Genomic DNA, 18,648 nt, shown 5'->3' with positions numbered 1-18,648 from the left:
TTTACTTCTGTTTCAAGGAAACCTCCACTTTTGATAAGCCCAGGCCCGGGGCCGAGGACCAATTCGATGCAAAAGGAATCACAATACTTTAATGTTCTAAAACAATTGGTATCGCCATGATTCGCCAATTTCGGTCTATATTATTTATGTGTATAATATGCTAGGATGTTCCAGTTTCGCAAAGGCGCGCTCACATTATTACGTCATAGCGACGTTAGGTGGAGAATGTTTGTACTTATTTTGATATCACTGGATAGGTTAGTTATATCACTAGATATCAAATATAGCATTCTAGGACACATAGAAAAAGTATGAAAGTAAAATCAATATGTAGCTCTATTAACCCATCTTGGATGTTGTCATTATCATGATTATTGGTATTGTAATACTAACATTGGCATCGACAGTAAACTCAGGCTGAAAGTTAACTTTGTACAATTCAGAATATTGTTTTTAAAACACTTTTATTACAATGCATTATGTATAAGATTCTATATCAATACAAAATATAAAACGAACTTGGGAACTTTGCTTTATTCTTCAGGATATTTCTTCTTTGTACCTACGTCTAATGAGGATCGGGAGGATGGTATCGTAACCTATCGAACCAGTGAGGATAGTGGAACAGTTTCAATTAAAGTACAAAGAACAGGCAATGCAAATGGATATGGTAGTGTCAGTAAGTATTCTTTTTTATGGACTATTAAACCTTGTATTTTTTACAAATCTTCTTTTTAATTTTACATACCGTATTGATCCGGTCTTCAGTTATTTAAACAAAATCCTTTAACAATGGCTTTGTGTCACCCGATCTAGTTCATATTACTAACTTGAAGAAGCGCGTGTCGAATCAATTCAGGATAAAAATGTGTAGAGTGCCTTTTTTGCAGTTAATACTAATAAAATACTCGTTAACTCGTAATTATATTAGATGGTTTCATTTTGTGGTCATGCTTATTACTTGTAGCTAATATTAAATTACCGAAGCAAACCCGGTTCTAAAACAATATACATTGGCATTAAACATTGTTATTTGTCCGACCGCATTCTCCGGATTTCCGTAAAATAATGACCCACGATAAAAGCTTTTACAATCCGAATTTATATTGATAATTATTAGGAGCTACTACTACCGACTATTCTGCAGAAGCGGACGATGATTATCAACCACTGAATGGGCGAGTGATCTCTTTCCGACCAGCTATAACAACAGCGGAATTCAACGTGGACATTGTGAATGATGACAATCCAGAAAATGACGAATCATTCTTTATAGAATTGTCTCTAGCACAGAATGGTGTCGTGATTGAGCCCAGGAAAGCTCTAGTTATCATTGAATCAAATGATGGAAGAATAAGTAAATAGCACCTTTTCAATATTACCCCCCCCCACCTCCTGAAAAAATGTACTAGTAATACCGTAGAAACCCGTCTATAAGGAATAGAAGCGACTGTGATGATAGCATATTTCACGCTAGCGCCCTCCACAATATTATATCATTATGGAATTTGAGCAAATCATTTACCGACACAAGCAGGTATACAATGTATTATTTTATCTTTATTTCGCATCTCACGAGCATAGCTCACTTGGCAAGGCATAAGACTTTGGTTCTTTAGATCGGAAGATGGTGAGTTCGAGCCTCATCACGGTCACACAAACTTTTATAAACAAAATATTGTTCAAACTTTTCATTTATATTTTCTTGCATTTTCTAAAGACTCCTTTCGTGATCATTTTTTTTTCATATTTAGTTTAATTTATTCTATTGTTTTTCTTTTATTGTTTCTTTTCTTCGTCTTTTTTTCTTGTTTAATTTTATTTTTTCTTTATTTTTCTTTGATTCATATAATATTGGCAGGATAAGGAGAGGAGGAACTAAAGACCCATTCAGTGATTTGCTCATCCGGACGATCGTAAAAATCATCAAAATTCACCTTTGTCATTGTCATAGATGTGGTAACATAGCCTGCTAGTGGTTCAGCAGAAAACCGTGTGACACATAATATACATTTGGCTACATTTTATTATACGATAAATACGAATTTATTAAACATGGTAACAAATATTCTCTAGCAGATCGGTTATACGATGGAACTGGTAGGCATAGGCCTATTATAAATTCGGGATATTAAATATCTTCCTGACGAGACAGATCTGCGCATGTGGTCAAAGACGATTCCTTACTAGCCACAGACCGTCCGCTGGAATTAGTTGAATCGCTATGGCTGTTGGTCGGACCTCTCATCTCTCCACATCGATTGTGACCTATCCCCGACATTGCCCTTATGAACTCACATCCTCCTGTTTTATTCCAATACGCTGGCGAAGTTACGTAATAATCGGATTAACTACCATAGCAATAGGTGAAAACAATTTTTGAATATACCGCGTTATACACTGATACGTTCAGGCGGTACCTCTTCATTGAACCATATCATGCTGCACCTGTAAGATCTTTGAAAAGACCAGTATTGTATTCAATCTATGATTGCAGACATACACAGTACAGGTGATGAGTGTAACCTGCTTGTAGCGCAGTGCGATATGTTCAAAATTGTTTTCACCTATTGCTATGGTAATTAATCCGATTAATTACGCAACTTCCCCAGCGTATAATGGACGAATAAATTCTGACCATCACTTGGCTTGTTGGATTCGTCTATACTACAATTCGCTGTCGAAGTGACGTAATAATCGCAATAACTACCATCAAGCAGATTGCACTAATCACCCGCGTATGTCACCAAACATAGATTGAATACCACTCTTTTCATAAATACTAATCTTACATGGCGAGTGATTAGCATTTCTTTGACAACTATGGTTTAATGCATAGGTGCCACGTGAACGATGAAGTGCAGGGCTATATATTCGAAATTGTATTCATCAATTGCTATGGTAGTTAATCCGATTAATTACGTCATATCGACAGCGAATAGCCTATAGTATGGGTTCAAGTGGAACAAAAATAGTGTATGTCCATTGCTAGCTATGGTAATTAATCATGTTAGTGTTTACATCACTACTTCGGTGAAGACAAGAGAAGTGTGCCTTCTCTACCAACGCCTGTGATATAACAGGTGCAAGCGAAACAAAATTGAATGACCAGAATAGTTTCCTTTGTCAGATGAATTGATTGAAGTTTTTGAAGACACTCTATTCTTGATGGGACAATAGATTCAAATATGGAATAATTATTATTCCTCATCTATTTTTTTTTATTGAAAAAACTGCAATTGTGGCAACAGAACAATATTTATTTTGATTTCATTTCAAGTAGAAACAAAATCGTGCTTAAGCCAAAAACGCACCCTACCTCAAGAATTGGGATGGCACAAAGGTGCAACATAGGTTTTTATTGCAAAGACGAGGACAGACAAGTAGTTACAACACATCTGTCTAACCGTGGGTTTCGCTATTATTTAGAATAAATGCTTTTACTAGTTTCTATAAAACCACAAAATTACTAAAAAAAATAAAAAAAAACCTAAAAAAACTATAAAAAAAAACGCACCTAAAATTAAAAGTAGAAAGGTAGATTTGAAGAAAGATAAAAAGAACATGTCAAAAAGTTAAAATTAAACGAGAATGAAAAAACGGAACCGGTGCCCGGACCATGCTCTCTTCAGCATGTCTTCAGTTCCAAAGTCTGACAATCTATCAATTGAGCTATACGATCCTGATATACGAAACAGTCGTTATTATGTCAATATAATTGATTGGTGTTACAACATACTTAGATGGAATGCATAGCCACCCAGTGCCAGTATATTTGCTCAAACTCCAAATGCAACAAGCAACCAATTTTATTGAGGGCGTTTCTTAGGTATATCCTTGTAGACGGGGTTTTACGGTATGCCCTGCACGGGAAGGGTTTTTGATTGTTTTGTACCATTAAAGGGTGCTATAAACATCGAAAGGGGAGTGTTGGGAAGCAATTTTTGGCAGACCATTTTGGACTTCACCCCTATACACTTCACTGATTAATTTATTGCTCATAGCACATTCTCTCTTCCTTATTTCTTCTTCATATTTCGCTCTTCTTTCGATGCAACAATATCCACTGATGACTCTCATATTCTCAATTTGTTTATCATCAACAGGAAGGGCTGGGCCATTGTCTGGCACAGCGATCATTGGTATTGCAGTAGGAGTTGGAGGCTTGGCAATTATTGCGCTTATAGCTGGTATTGCTTGTTTCCTTTTGTTACGGAGAGCTCCTGTTCCAAGGAAACCTCCACTTCCGAGAGGCCCAGGGCCAGTTCCTCAATATGGTATTCCTTTGGATCCTCGGATCACCGGTATTAACCCGTATCAATATCAACAACGGGTAAGGAATTATAAACAACAGTATTATTATTATTGCATAAGTAAAAAAGTAATGGAGATTCTCCATGGACTATAAGCTATCGTACCTTTTCTCTAATTATACTCCAACTAACAAAACGTAATTTTAATCCTGTTCTCTTTGCTTAACTTTTTACACAGGTCGCTGGTTACTATCCGTATTAATACGTTGCTTCTGAAGAAACATTTAACTGCACTGTGAAAGGTAATGATTAGAAATTTATTATAATGAAGTTAATAATATGTGACGTGTCATGTCAAAAGGAGACACTTTTGGGCAGGTTATCAATTTTGAGGTTTTTACATATCTTAAATAAAGAGATATTTTGCTCCACAACGCCGTTTTGCCCAATGAAATCGAACATTCCTAAGCGAAGATAATGAGTTCGTAAGTTATGGTATTGTAAAATTGGAAATTGAGATATCGTCCTTTAAAAATATTATTGACTATGTTGAGGGTAGGAATTACCTTGAAAAATGTCTCAAAAATACAAGATGCCATTTATATTCCGGTCTAAAAACTATCCGACAATATTTTTTACATTAATAACTTCACAAATTCGCAACAAACCCAAATTGTGAAAAAAATCACCCCCGGGCATGTTTTTGGCTATTTCTCAATTTACAATCATGCCCAAAAGTGTCTCCTTTTGACATGACACGTCACATATACTTTCTGTTACACCTATTGTTCAACAGTCAAAGATGAAATAGAAATGTTGTTGATGAATATTCTCATATAAAAAAATATATAAGGCAAGGCGACCGACTTGCAAAGTTTCAATAACGTACATTTTAACAATAATTTACACCTTTTGTCCAAATGTATTATGTAATTCAAAAGTTAACATGGATGTGCAGCAGTATTGTAGTTTCTCTGAAATTCATAGATTGCATTTTGCAGATAGCCTTTGTTACTTTTTAATGGATCAGACATGCAAACACAATGCTGCATGACTTACGACTGGGCTTAAAATGTGGGGAAACTTATAAAACAAAGCGAAATATTACTGACGAGATTCATCAGGATTGTCTATATAAATCATGAATTACTTCTCTAGAGTTCTCATATCAAATCCAGGTACTCTCGATTGGTAGTAACATTTTACAACTTCACTGGCTTGTTGCTTCTTGATGTATCTATCCAGTACTAGCACGTGCTGTCTTTGCTGTAAGGATAAGGAAGATTCCATTTTTAGATACACTTATAATTTGATCGGTCAAACTGTTGGTGTATCGAAAGACAGCAGACACCGATCATGGCGATCAATACCTCTATTTCCAATCATATCAACCATTATGTAACCACAGATGTAACACCATAAGCTTGAGGTCAGTAGAACCCTTTTGGATAGAGCAGATTGGATTGTTATAGACTATGGAGTAAGAAGACAAGAGATAGAGAGAGGAAACACATCAAACGGGCACTCAGCAAATCGTTTGAGAGAGAACGCACCAACAAGTCCAAACCAAAGAAGAACTCGGATGACGCAAACCCTCGGAGTATCATGGTGGTTATACCCTACGTGCATGGTATCTCAGAGAAAGTCCAGCAGATTAAAGTTCACAGAATCTCTGCGGCATGGCAGTGAAACCGCACACCACACACACTGAGGAGCATGTTCGTCCACCCAAAAAGCAAACGGGACATAAGGGAAACGGGTTGTGTTTGTGAAATCCCATGTCGCAACTGTATCAACACTTATATGTTGAGAAACAGGAAGACAGTTTGGAACAAGAATGAAAGAACATCAGATAAAACCAGTCAAAGGACATAGGCTCTAGAACCGTTCGGTTATCGTCGGTTTCACAACAACATAACTCCGCCATTTCAGATCACGTCATAGACTAGGACTGGGCCAAAATTCGTCATCGGGAAAGTGATAAGTTCCCAAGATGGATTAAGAGAGTCTATTTGCCAGGTGGTGCATCGAGCAAGCTATGAACAACGAGGCGGGCGCAGCTTATTTCCCAGTCAAGCTTACAATCAAGCTTACCCCTGGAAGAAAAATCAACTGGCAACATTACAGCGAAGTCAGCAAGAGTCAGTACTGGGTTCAAAGAAGCAACCAGCTCCCCTCCGGCAATATTTTTTTTGATATGTTTACATAAATACTTGCATTAAACATTTGATAAAGAGTGGGGTGATTGTGTATTTTACTGAATTATGGTGTGACCTTTTTTCCTTCTTTTTTCAGATGCATGTCATCAGATACAAGAAGAGAACAAAACACACGTGAAAGCTACATTTGTACATACTTTAATAGTGATAAGAAATATCATCAACCACATAGAAACATGGGTGTAATAGAAAGTGGTGCAGTATTTTAAACGGAAACGTAAATAAACGGGCATTTGTAAAACTAGACTTTTAAGGTATAGGACATATTTGGACATATTTTTTACAGTTTTTCAAGCAAAAAAGTATTATATCATGCAATGTATGTATAACGTAGTGCAAAACAAAATGTTTTGGGAATATAAATCTGATTAAAATCTCCTACATGACGTGAATGCTGGCTATTTGCAATCCATAGCCAACAGGGCAAAAGGCGCTTATAGAATAATATTGTGTAATAAAATCAATGAAATGCTGATTATATTGACTAATGTTTGAAAAAAAAACACATGAAAATACTTTCATATAACTTTCTTGGGAAACATAAACGCGAATTAATCTTGGTAAACAAGTGATTTCAAAGATTAAAACGAGATGCTCTCTGATCTTCTTTACCATATTACATGTATATCAACATGATATTTACTTCCACTTCAGTAAGGGAAATGCAATGAGTTTACAACCAGTACTATGTACAGTCTTTCTATTTCTTTAGATGATGAATCTAGTTTATTTTTTTAATTATTTAAATCATGTATATAGAAAATTAAATATTGAATTGAAAAAACGACTGTCTTTATGCATGTCGCAATGCCACATGATGATGTATATTTAATTTTGGTAGCTTTTGGTGTTAAAAACACGCGAAAAAAGTGTATTTATTATCTTGTGTAAAATAAGATATCGATATGAAAAAAAACACAACTGTTGATTAAATTTGCACAATTTAATATTACTGGGCAAATGCATCCCTACTAAATTGTAGTCTAGAGCAAGATCATATAAACCACGCTGTACTGTCTTTGAACGCGGATAATAATTAAAATTAGTAGTCACCAGTATTAAGTAGTTGGAGTGACTGTAAATAGTTGGAAATTAATATGAATTAAACCTATCCATGCTATTAATTTTGTATCAATTTTAAAGAAGAGTATAAAACAACATTCAGAAAATATTTTTAAAAACTTAAAAAAGTGCTGACAAATTATTTTGCACAATGTTTGCCAAAAATTATATTTTGCATTTTGAAAACATTTTAAAAATGCTATTGTAGTATTTTTCGTTTTTAATATGTTTTCATAACCTTATGAATGCATTTTGTTCAAAACGCGTTTATAACATGTTTATAAGATTTAAAAAAAAACAATTTTGTGTTTGCTGGGTTTCTACACAGTCCTAATGCACTTGTAATGGAAGCTATTTAAAATTATTTTAAACTGTTATGTACTGATGTGTTGTTATATTTAGATTAGAGTGGGTAATAAATGGAATATCTGTGTTAATTGGTCTCGTTTGCCTTATTTCATGTTTCAAGAAATTGATGTAGTCACTTACAAACAAACACAATTATAAAGACGTACTCCCTATTCCAGAAAATGCAGCACTAATTAGCTCTAATTTTCTGGAATTAAAAACATATTAGCTTGTTTTGCAAAATGAAACAGAGCTAAATCCTAATCCTTTAGTTAGTCCTAACTAACAAGAGGCATTTCCATCAGTCCTCCTGTTCCTAATCGCCTCTCTGTAGTTACCAACCCTCACGTTCTCGAATATTGCATGTTAATCGCGTACCACCTGTTACGGCTTTACCTTGCGGTAGAGTTAACAGACGGGGGTTCTGGGGGAAATATTCTGTGGCCTGAAAGGCTGTTGGAGCAGTTTGGAAAGCAGTCACAGAGTATTGTCAGCTGTAGGACATCTTCAAGAACACCAAGCTTAAGTCTCCAGGATTGTCCACAGAAGAAGGATAATAAGGGGAGATAACCCTGACAGAAACCTCAGTCGACAACACGCCCTGCCAGCGCGTCGATGTATGGCAAAATACCCTTCAAGGACTACTATACAACTAAAGGGAGGCGCATGGTTGTCAACCATGGTAAACATGGTTTGGAACTAAAAGGAAGTTTCAATACTATTGATAACGTCTCTGTCAAATGCAATGGTGAGACTATTGAAAACTCTACGTCTGTCAAGTATTTGGGTGTCACTCTTGATAACACATTGTCTGGTGATTCTATTGCTGCAAACGTCATTCAGAAGACCAGCGGTAGACTCAATTTTATTATATAGACAGGCTGGCTTCCTTAATATGAAAACCCGCAAGATACTGTCATCGGCCTTAATTTTATGTCATTTTGATTACGCTTGCTCTTCGTGGTATTCGTCAATTTCTCAACATTACAAAAATAAACTTCAAGTCATGCAAACTAAGACTGTCAGATATATTTTGGGTTTGGGGCCCCGTTCCCACATTAGTCAAAACGAGTTGAATAAGGTTGGGATGCTTTCAGTCAATGATAGGGTTATTCAGCTTAAACTAAATCATGCTTTTAAGATTTTTCATAATCTTGCCCCTGAATATTTAAAATTGTATTTTACTCGTATATCTGCAGCTCATAGGCACAGTACCAGGGGTAGCCCATACAACTTTTTTGTTCCTCTTTGTAAAGGTCAAGCTAGTCACACATTCTACAACACCACTATTCATCATTGGAATGCTTTGCCAAAGGGAATCAAGCAAGTTAATAAAATCAACACTTTCAAAATTTTAGTCAAAAACACCTTGCTGGTCAAGCTAATTAATGTGAGCTGGTCTCACTTCATGTGCAATATTTTGTGTTGGTGTTTCATATTTTTTTGTCTTCAGTGTTCTTTGCATTCCCCCTCCCCTCATATATTTAAGGACCCCAATGGAAATAAGCTTTTCTTTTGAAAAGCTTTTTGGGCTATCCTTGGTACTCTGCTGTTTTATGTTTTATCATCTTAAGGGATGGGTTTGTATGTGTGTAAATGGAGGAGAAATGGGAGGATTTTGGCATGTTTGCTGTGATTGTTTGCCTAGCAATATTGATCACAAGTACACAATTGATGGTGCATATCAAGGACCAAACTCTATAGTTTTATATTTGAGCACGATCACTTCTGTAAGGTCATGGGAAATTATGTAAATCGGCTTTTATATTTGATGTTGCATATCGGCTCACGCACTTTTTTTTTTTTTTACCCAGTATTTCACAAAGTCCCTGTACTCTGATGACTCTATGACTTTTTTCTGGTATGTTGAGCACTTTAAACAATTAATTATAGTACTTACCTCCTACTTTAGGAACATGCGTATGCCTTAATGTATGTCGACCATGTCAACAACCCAGTGTAGTTTTACATGGTTGGTAAAGTCTATTTCCTTTCGCTATTTTGCCAATCATAATTCATAAATTGTCCAACTTTTTTGACAAAAAAGAGTTTTGCAACTATTCCGCCAGCAAGGAAACACAAATTTACGTGTATCCAGTGCGTCCTTTACGTTTAAATAGTTCAGTTTATTGTCAAGTTGTGCCTCTATACGCCATATTTACGGAATTGATGATACGAGCTGATACGGAATTTTTGACCCCAAATTTCTTGAAATATACATTACCTTTTTAACTTCTCGCCACGAAATTGGATTCATAAGAAGGTCAAATACAAGCCTTCCATTATGGCTGGTATCATCATCTCGATTGGTGTCTTGTGTTAGTATTATTCCATATTTTGCTGGTAGAAGTTCAATGAAACCCTCCATAATTCACGACTACTGTCACTTGTGTTATAAACTCGATGTGTTTACTATATTGTCGCTCGGGTCCGCGACTAATCGCAGGGACCGGTCTATCATTAGCTATTCTATACACTTTTCAATAGCCTTATTGTGATGTGTGGGAGTTTTAAAAGCCGAGCCATGAACAAAATATAATGCGAGCACCGGGGGCATCAACTTTAGAGGTGACGGTATGTGCCTGTCAATATATGCCCCTCTTTTGAAGCCGACTATACCCGATGACCAGGCACCTTCAGTTTTCAAAATATTATACCCAATGACCCCTTTTTCATTTTGATTGTACATAATGACCCTTTTTTTTTAATAAAAAAAACCCCAACGTTTTGTACTGATATCCCAGTGGGCACAATCGGGAAAAACTACGTTGTATGGACGTTGTAATAAGATCGGACGTCGGGCAACCAAATTCCAACGTTAACGCAAGTAATAATCTAGGACGTCAGTACACCTATTAGTGACGACGTCGCACAAACGTTGTGGTAATGTCGGCCGTAAGACGATCGTCGTACGACTTCAATACAACGTTGAGGCAACACTTCATTGCCGACATCAGTACAACTGTCACAATAAAGATGTTGCATTAACGTCACCTGTTGACTACCCTGCGACAGTTGTCGTACGACTTCAATATAACGTTGAGGCAACACTTCATTGCCGACATCAGTACAACTGACAATAAAGATGTTGCATTAACGTCACCTGTTGACTACCCTGCGACAGTTGTCGTACGACTTCAATATAACGTTGAGGTAACACTTCATTGACGACATTGGTCCACCAATGATTGAAGACGTCGCAACAACGTCTGCCGTACGATGGTTGTCGTATGACCTCAATACTAACGTTGAAGCAACACTTTGTTGACGACATCGGTACAACTGCGATAAAGATGTTGTATTAAGGTTACATAATGACTGCCGTGCAATGGTTGTTGTACGATCTCAATATAACGTTGAGGTAACACTTCTTTGACGACATCGTCTGCCATACGCTGGTTGTCGTATGACCTCAATACTAACGTTGAAGTACGGTAACACTTCATTGACGACATCGGTACGACCGACGATAAATATGTTGCATTTGGCTTATATTGTCTTAAAGTGACAGTTTCTTACGCCGATATTGGGGAAACGTCGTCGCACAAACCTTAATATGACGGTCAGAATGCCGTCCGCGATATCGGACCAACGTTGGTAAACAGCATGACAGTTGACAGGCCTACTGTTTCCAAGTCATCGGAATGGTCAAGTTGGTCAACAATTTTCTATTTACTAGGCGTATTAAAGTGTAACATTAAATAAAGACTGTAAAAGCCCACTGGATAAACTAATAATAATAATGATGAGGATGATGATGATGTTGCAACTCATGATGATGATGATGATGATGATGATGATGTTGATGATGATGGTGATGATGATGATGATGATGATGATGATGATGATGGTGATGAATATAATGCTTAGTGATAATGTAATATATAAACCTAATAAATATATAATTATATTTATAATAACAATAAAACTTTGAAATTCAATCGTCAGTAAGATTTTTTATTTTAAAAAAAAGGAAAAAAAAATCAACAAATTTAGTAAATTTTATCAATATTTACAGTAAATTTGATCAATATCCTTTAAATAATTCACTTTAGTAGGTTTAGCCATCAAAATCCCGTTAGCTCAGTCAGTAGGGCATCAGTCTCATAAACCAAAGGTCATGGGTTCGAATCCCGGAAGGTACATCAAGGTAAGTGTTATGTATAAAATTAAGCTAGGAAATTTGCTTCCGTTGTAATATAGACAGTATTAAGTGTAAGACTCTGTGTAAGCAGAGTATATGCTACTAAATAATATTATTCTTTCTTTTTTTCATGATTTTTCGTCTCATTGGGCTTACTTGCCAATGGTTGGATCAACGTTGGACAATGGTTGGTTTAACGTTGGTCAATGGATGGATTAATAACATTGGCCCAACATCAAAGATATTATGTTAGCCCAACGTCCCAAATTACATCTTTATTAGGGTTGGGTCAATGTTGGATCGACGTTGGCTAACGTCTGCACAACGCTGAATGTGGACGTCGCACCAACGTTCTATTTTGCGTCAAAAAAACTTTCATATCCATCCTCCAGGCAACCGTCGTCCAACGTTAGATATTGACGTTGACACAACATAGTAGCAACCAATTGTGCCCACTGGGATGCGCCTACTTCGCGACGCTTGTAGGCACATATACCCATAAATTCTAAAGTTGAGTGCCCCGGGGCGAGCGCATACTGCGGGCCAATGAACAATGAGATAGTGGCTTTTCTGATATCGCTTTGAGGAACTGTTGAAGTATAAATCAGCCAACGAGTAGGTGTGTCCAAATTGCACATCTTGAATTGAGACCAAGACATGCTGTTATTTCAATTGTTATACCGTTCCGGTTGGTTTATTACCTACCATTGCCTGCGAGATCCAGTTCTAAGGTGACAGAGGGACAGGTCTGCAATTCGATTCCACAACCATTCATACCTTTCATCTGTTTTATTGTATTATCGTGCGAATTGCTCCGTGGTACCTTACGGGTACCTGAATTTTATTTGAATGAAGATGACTCTGTCATGCTCGACGTCATATTGCATAATTTCTATACAGTATATGCAATAAACCAACCAGAACAGTATAACAATTGAAATAATAGGCAGTTCTAAGATAGGTTAAGAAGAATATAACGTCACAATTCTGTATTATTATTCAAGGTTGTAACGTGTGTCTATGCTGTCATGTAGGCCTACCTGGCAACAGACACGCCCCCGGTACAAACAGATGAAATTTGTAGAAAAGCGTGATTATGACAAAAAACATTAAAATGATACTTTGAGGTATTGTTTTTTAATTTTTTGTATGGCAGATCATACATACACATGTGCTGAGGTCAAAAGGTAAAAATTTTGTTTTTGACCCCTGACTCACCTGTCATTCCAAACAACCCCTTAATGTGTTGTTTTTAAAAATGTGTACATCTTATATTATTGTTAATTGTCTATTTATATGTAAACATTGTAATTTCTGAGTACCGAATAAAATAAAATAAAATCACATCTAAAACATAGGACAACGTAAATGCAAGAGGAGTGGGTTTCCTCAACCACCCTAATTTCACAGATAATATAAATGAAATTAAGAGCTATGCAAACAGGGTGGTAGCTTTAAATAATCAGCTTGCCAGAGAAAGGACCAGATATGCGTATATAGGTTTACGCCCCTACCACTGACTACGAAGACGTACAGGGTGTCCCAGAATGATTTGTACGATTCCTGACAGTTCCGTGCTCGTCAAACTTCTTTACGTTGTACACTATCGTCTAATGAATCTTCTTTGCGTCTCAACATAGCTGCCGGTTTGCCAGTAAGTTTTTGAAAGAAATCCACGCTGCTGTGTGCAATAAATTGAGGAGCCGTCTTTTCTGTACCACAACCAGTTCGATCTCTGCAAGCATTTCAAATGACATGGACCTCACACCACAATAACTATATTTAAAACTACCGCCAAAGAGAGAATGGGATTAGGCCACAAATCCTTAATTCCATATAATGATTGCTTTGTAACGTCATAAATAATAGATAGATATCGGCTATTTAGTGGAAATATGAACAGGGCACAACTAAAATACCTGCATAACTTTTTCCAAATAACTTTGTGCTGAACGGTTAGTAATGTTACAGATTTTCAAAATAGGTTGCGTTGTTAAAACTTAGAATTCACCATTTTCACGCAATCTTCTATAACTTCTACTAGAAACGTCCAATGTTTAAAATCTAAAAAATCTGAGAAAGCTAAATATATGTAAAACTTGAAATGCAAAACAATATGACCATTTAACATGCCCTTCATACCTAAAAAATTCCATCTTTCTCGGTACAGATCATTCTGGGACACCCTGTAGAAGTAGAGGAGTTATATGAAGACATTATTAAAGACAACAAAGGTACGAGTACACGATTGTTATGGGTGATCTCAACGCCAAGGTTGGAGAATGTAAAAATGGAGAAGAAGCAATCTAGGGAAAATTCGGAGTTGGAGAAAGGAATAGACGAGGAAAAATGCTCCTTGAGTTTGCCGCAGAACAGAAACTCCTGATAGCCAACGCATTCTTTAAAAAAGACAAAGATATGTACTGGACATGGGAAAGCCCAAATGGAGTAACGAGGAACCAGATTTTATATTATGCAGCCAAAAAGAAATTGTGAATAACTGTGACGTTATCAGCAAGGTAGACATTGCTAGTGACCAGTGGCGTAGCCAATTGGGGGGGCTGCTTGAGCAGCTGCGTGCTGTTTGAGCAGCTGCCCCCCCCCCCTTTCCCCCCTGTGAAAAGTCTTGCCCCCCTGTGGGATGGTGACCGTCCCGACATTTAAGACTTTTTTGTGTTTCTGACCAAATTTACATTATATTTTGCCATTGTAACCTAAAAGGTGCCAATTTTTGCGCGCTTCGCGCGAATTTATTCACTTTCTGTACCATATTTCACCAGTATAGCTTGGCAAAATGTTTCGCGCGCATTTGTAACATTATCTGATTTTGCCCTTAAAATTTGTCTTTGCCCCCCCCCCCTCCCCCTTCTGAAAAAGTGCTGGCTACGCCACTGTTGGTGACCATAGAACATGTAGAATGGTCAGGGCAACAATATGCATCAACACTAAGTTTGCAAAGGCTTAAATTCATCAATAATAAAAAGAAGAAAAGAATTGACATTCTAAAGTTGAACATGTTGAAAGAGGGATTCCAACTGAAGGCTTTGCGGGTCTGGAGATACAGGACTTAGATATGGATACAAGATGCGACCATCTTTTGCAAAGTGGAAAAGGCCCAAAAACTGTAATAAAACAAGACCTCAAAAAGTCAAGAATTAATAAATTACAGATCTACCAAGACCTGTAATACTTCAACAAAAACTCAAGAGAAAGGCAAACCTAAAGACACTAATACAAGCGTTAAAGCAAGATATTCACGAAAATCATCCAAAGCAGATTAAAAGCTACGTATAGACCAAAATCAACCCAGAGAGCGGCAAGCAGGTTTTAGGGGAAGATTCTCAACCACAGATCATCTACAGGCAATAAATCAACTGATTGAATAATCAAATGAATACCAGCTCGATTTATGGCGTCTTGGTTTATAGACTACCAGAAAGCATTTGACTGATTGGGGGTCAGACCGTTTTTCAGGATATTCTTGTTCACAAAATACTAGTAATCTCCGATCAATTCATATCCAGTTCAATCTAGTTTGGGACAAATGAAATTTGGATATCAATGGAGAGACGGACTGCAAAACCTGGGAGCGAGGAGAAAACAAATCAGTTAGGCAATTGTATGAATCTGCAATTCTATATAGTTAGGCAATTGTTTTAAGGGAGCAAATACGAGGGGCGGTCAATAAGTTTGTAGAACAAGGTACTTGAAAGAGTACTAGCCAAATTATTTCTATCTCACTTTTGAACATGGTCATTGCACCCATCTCAATTTTTCTTGAAATATTCTATGTCATCTAAATGGAAGTCTTCCGATTGCTCCATGAGCCATTCTTCAGTGAGGCTCACCAGCATTGATCACCAGCAAACCTGATATTATGAAGGTAGGACTTGAAATTCTAATATATGTTTCGCTAACGGGGGACCATGCCTAGACCACAATATGATTGTTATGGTTATCTAACCTCTCTGTCGTGAATGGCAGCGTGACAAATTGAGAATAATGCACAGGACATAATCTGAGAACAGACCCATTCCATCAACCATCAACCTTCTTTATTTGATGGCTTGGCTCAATTTTGCTATCAAAATTGTATGATATGTGCCTATTATTATACTTTTATTTGGCAAATGATCTGTCATCAAGACTCTCCCTGAATCTCAGAAAACAGCGACGAAGACCTTGACCTATGTGATCGAGTGATGATCTTCTTAGGGGTGGGAGATCCAGGTGCTTCCACTGAATGGACTGATAATTGATTCTTGAACTCTAAGAACCATTTCGTTGCTGTTGAATATCAAGGACTTCATTACCTTTTACAACAACTATAGCCTACATTGTTAAATTTCATTTGAGTTTTCACCACTGTCCGGAGATATTTCCATGATTACCCTGTATTCACTTCTGGCAGTACCTGTGAATTTATGGAGGTAGGATTCCTCTGAATAGTGTCCTGCCCATTATACAGTGATGCAAAAATCTAATATCTTTGCAGTAATGTTTGGAAGGAACAAGCTTTCAAATGAGACCAAACTCAATACCGTTCGACAAAGTAGCATACCGAGTTCTACGAACTTTTTGACCGCCCATCGCAGCAGGTTTTCAAGCAAATAGCTTGCTTTCTTACAATTGTTCACAAAATTAAAGACTAAGTATAAGCATTCAGAATCTTGATCATAGGCTAACAGTGAGCTCAAAAGTTTTATATCTTATGTTATTTTTGGTTATTGGTTATGGAAAAGATTAGAATGTGTTTTCCAAAAGTACTTTTACTTTTATCCACCACTTTTGCCTTTCATAGCGTCGTGGGGAAATGTAACTTTCTTACCTGGGCGAGTCGGGTAGCCTCACTCATGGTAATCCCATGACTTGCGAGTACTTCCTTTACTCCATCTGCCCATCTCTTCCTTGGTCTTCCTCTAGCCCTAGTGCCCCCCCTGACAAAAAATGAAAGAAAAAAGTGCCCCTCTGACAAAAAATAAAAGGGAAAATCAGGAGGGCAAAGGAAAAGAAAAGGGGCAAGGAGCCCTTTTCTACCGAAATTCAGCCTGAAAATACACAATTTTTCCTCGCTACGCGCGCATATTGCAAAAATTAAGCTCTTTCCATCCTGACAATGGGCAAAAATAGTGTAAAATACCATTTTTTGGCGCGCTACGCGCGCACATCGTCCCAATAAGGCCTTTTGTCTCTACGTATTATATGATCCAACTGTAATTTTTTTCGTCTGTGCCCAAAAATATTTATTTTGCCCCCCCTGACCAGAAAAGCTGGCTACGCCCCTGGCTAGGGGCCATTCGCATAAGGTGACCGAAACATCTAACTTGTTGTTTTGCAACATATTCTGTGATTGGTGTGGTGCCCACCATCTTTCTGATATCCTCATTCCTGATTTTATCCCTCCTTGACTTATTAGCTGCTCTTCTTAGGCATCTCATTTCACAGGTGATGAGCTTTTGGTTTGTTCTTTTGTTGAGAGTCCATGTTTGGCACTGGTAGCAGAGAGTTGGGAAAATATGGCATTGATGAGTTTTGCTTTTGTATCCATCGGTATTGCAGGATGTGTGAGAAGCGGGCCTAGTTGGTAGATAATATTATTGTCCTTTTGACATCGTGTCTCTATTTCTCTGGTGATACTTCCATCCTCAGAAAAGATACTTCCCAAGTACTTAAACTCCTTTGTCTGATTTAGCTTGCTGTTGTTAATGGTGATGTCAATCCCGGGGGGGCACTCCAACTTTGGAGGTGACGCGTATGTAGGGCTGTTAAGACCCCGTTTTTCAGCATCGCTGTCACCGAAAGACCCCATATTTTTTTACGAACACATGCTCTGTCCATGCTCTGTCACCCGAAGACCCCCTATTTTTCCATTTGATCTGTCACCCAAAGACCCTTACAAGTCCAATCTGAACAGCAACTTTCATTTATCATGGATTTTGTTACTTATTTTGAAAAAACAAGGAAATTTGAAGATATTTAGAACTAGATACTCAATTTTCGACGTTTCTGTGACGCTTTTTCGGCGCTCACCCAAAGATTCCGTTTAAAAAAAAGGTCATGTTCTCACCCAATGACCCCATATTTTTCACATTTTGCTCTCACCGAATGCCAAAAATCATGCTCTCATGCCCCTTAGTGCGAAAGTGCCAGCCCTACACCTATATCCATTTCATATTGAAGTGCCCCCCCGGGATGTCAATATCCTTGGGTAATCGACTAACCACCATAGTCTCTGTTTTGGCTATGCTGACTTTCATGCCATATTTCTCACATGCTGGTATGATCTTGAAGTCCTGCAGGCTGAGTCCTTGTGGATGAGGCTCTGGTCATCTGCAAAGAGAAGGTCAATTATTTCTCCACTAGTTGGATTTGCTTCCTTGGCGATCTTGTCCATATAAATCAAGAAGAGCAGTGGCGACAGCACACAGCCTTGACGTACCCCTGATGTTACTGGGAACCACTTTGACTGCCCACTTCTGGTTCTCACCATGCATTTGCTGTCTTTATATAGAGCTCTGACATTATCTAGCAGTTGACCTCTTATACCATAGCCCTCCATTACAGCCCACAACTGTTCTCTATCCACCCGATCAAAAGCCTTTTCTTGGTCTAAGAACACCAT

General features: G+C 37.6%; 2 protein-coding genes across 2 annotated transcripts in view; one reads left to right on the top strand and one right to left on the bottom strand.

The window, feature by feature from the left end:
- LOC140147524 (uncharacterized) overlaps positions 1–6,949 on the top strand; it is a 74,764-nt gene extending 67,815 nt beyond the window's left edge. The window contains exons 23-27 of the mRNA XM_072169306.1: positions 545–679; positions 1,121–1,357; positions 4,107–4,333; positions 4,492–4,555; positions 6,549–6,949. Of these exons, the coding sequence (XP_072025407.1) occupies positions 545–679; positions 1,121–1,357; positions 4,107–4,333; positions 4,492–4,515 (623 nt within the window). The 3' untranslated portion in view covers positions 4,516–4,555; positions 6,549–6,949. The remainder of the gene's footprint in view (positions 1–544; positions 680–1,120; positions 1,358–4,106; positions 4,334–4,491; positions 4,556–6,548) is intronic.
- Positions 6,950–18,279: 11,330 nt separating this feature from the next.
- LOC140147523 (uncharacterized) lies at positions 18,280–18,648 on the bottom strand. Its single transcript, XM_072169305.1, has one exon. The coding sequence runs from the start codon at positions 18,646–18,648 to the stop codon at positions 18,280–18,282; it is 369 nt and encodes a 122-aa protein (XP_072025406.1).

This window comes from Amphiura filiformis, chromosome 3 (assembly GCF_039555335.1).
Source record: "Amphiura filiformis chromosome 3, Afil_fr2py, whole genome shotgun sequence".
Taxonomy (NCBI): domain Eukaryota; kingdom Metazoa; phylum Echinodermata; class Ophiuroidea; order Amphilepidida; family Amphiuridae; genus Amphiura; species Amphiura filiformis.
Note: the sequence above shows the minus strand (reverse complement) of the source record. Positions and strands in the feature narration are given on the sequence as shown.

What these genes read in the sequence shown, in the direction of transcription:
- LOC140147523 (XM_072169305.1), bottom strand. Translation starts at nt 18,648, where the DNA reads ATGGTGTTCTTAGACCAAGAAAAGGCTTTTGATCGGGTGGATAGAGAA.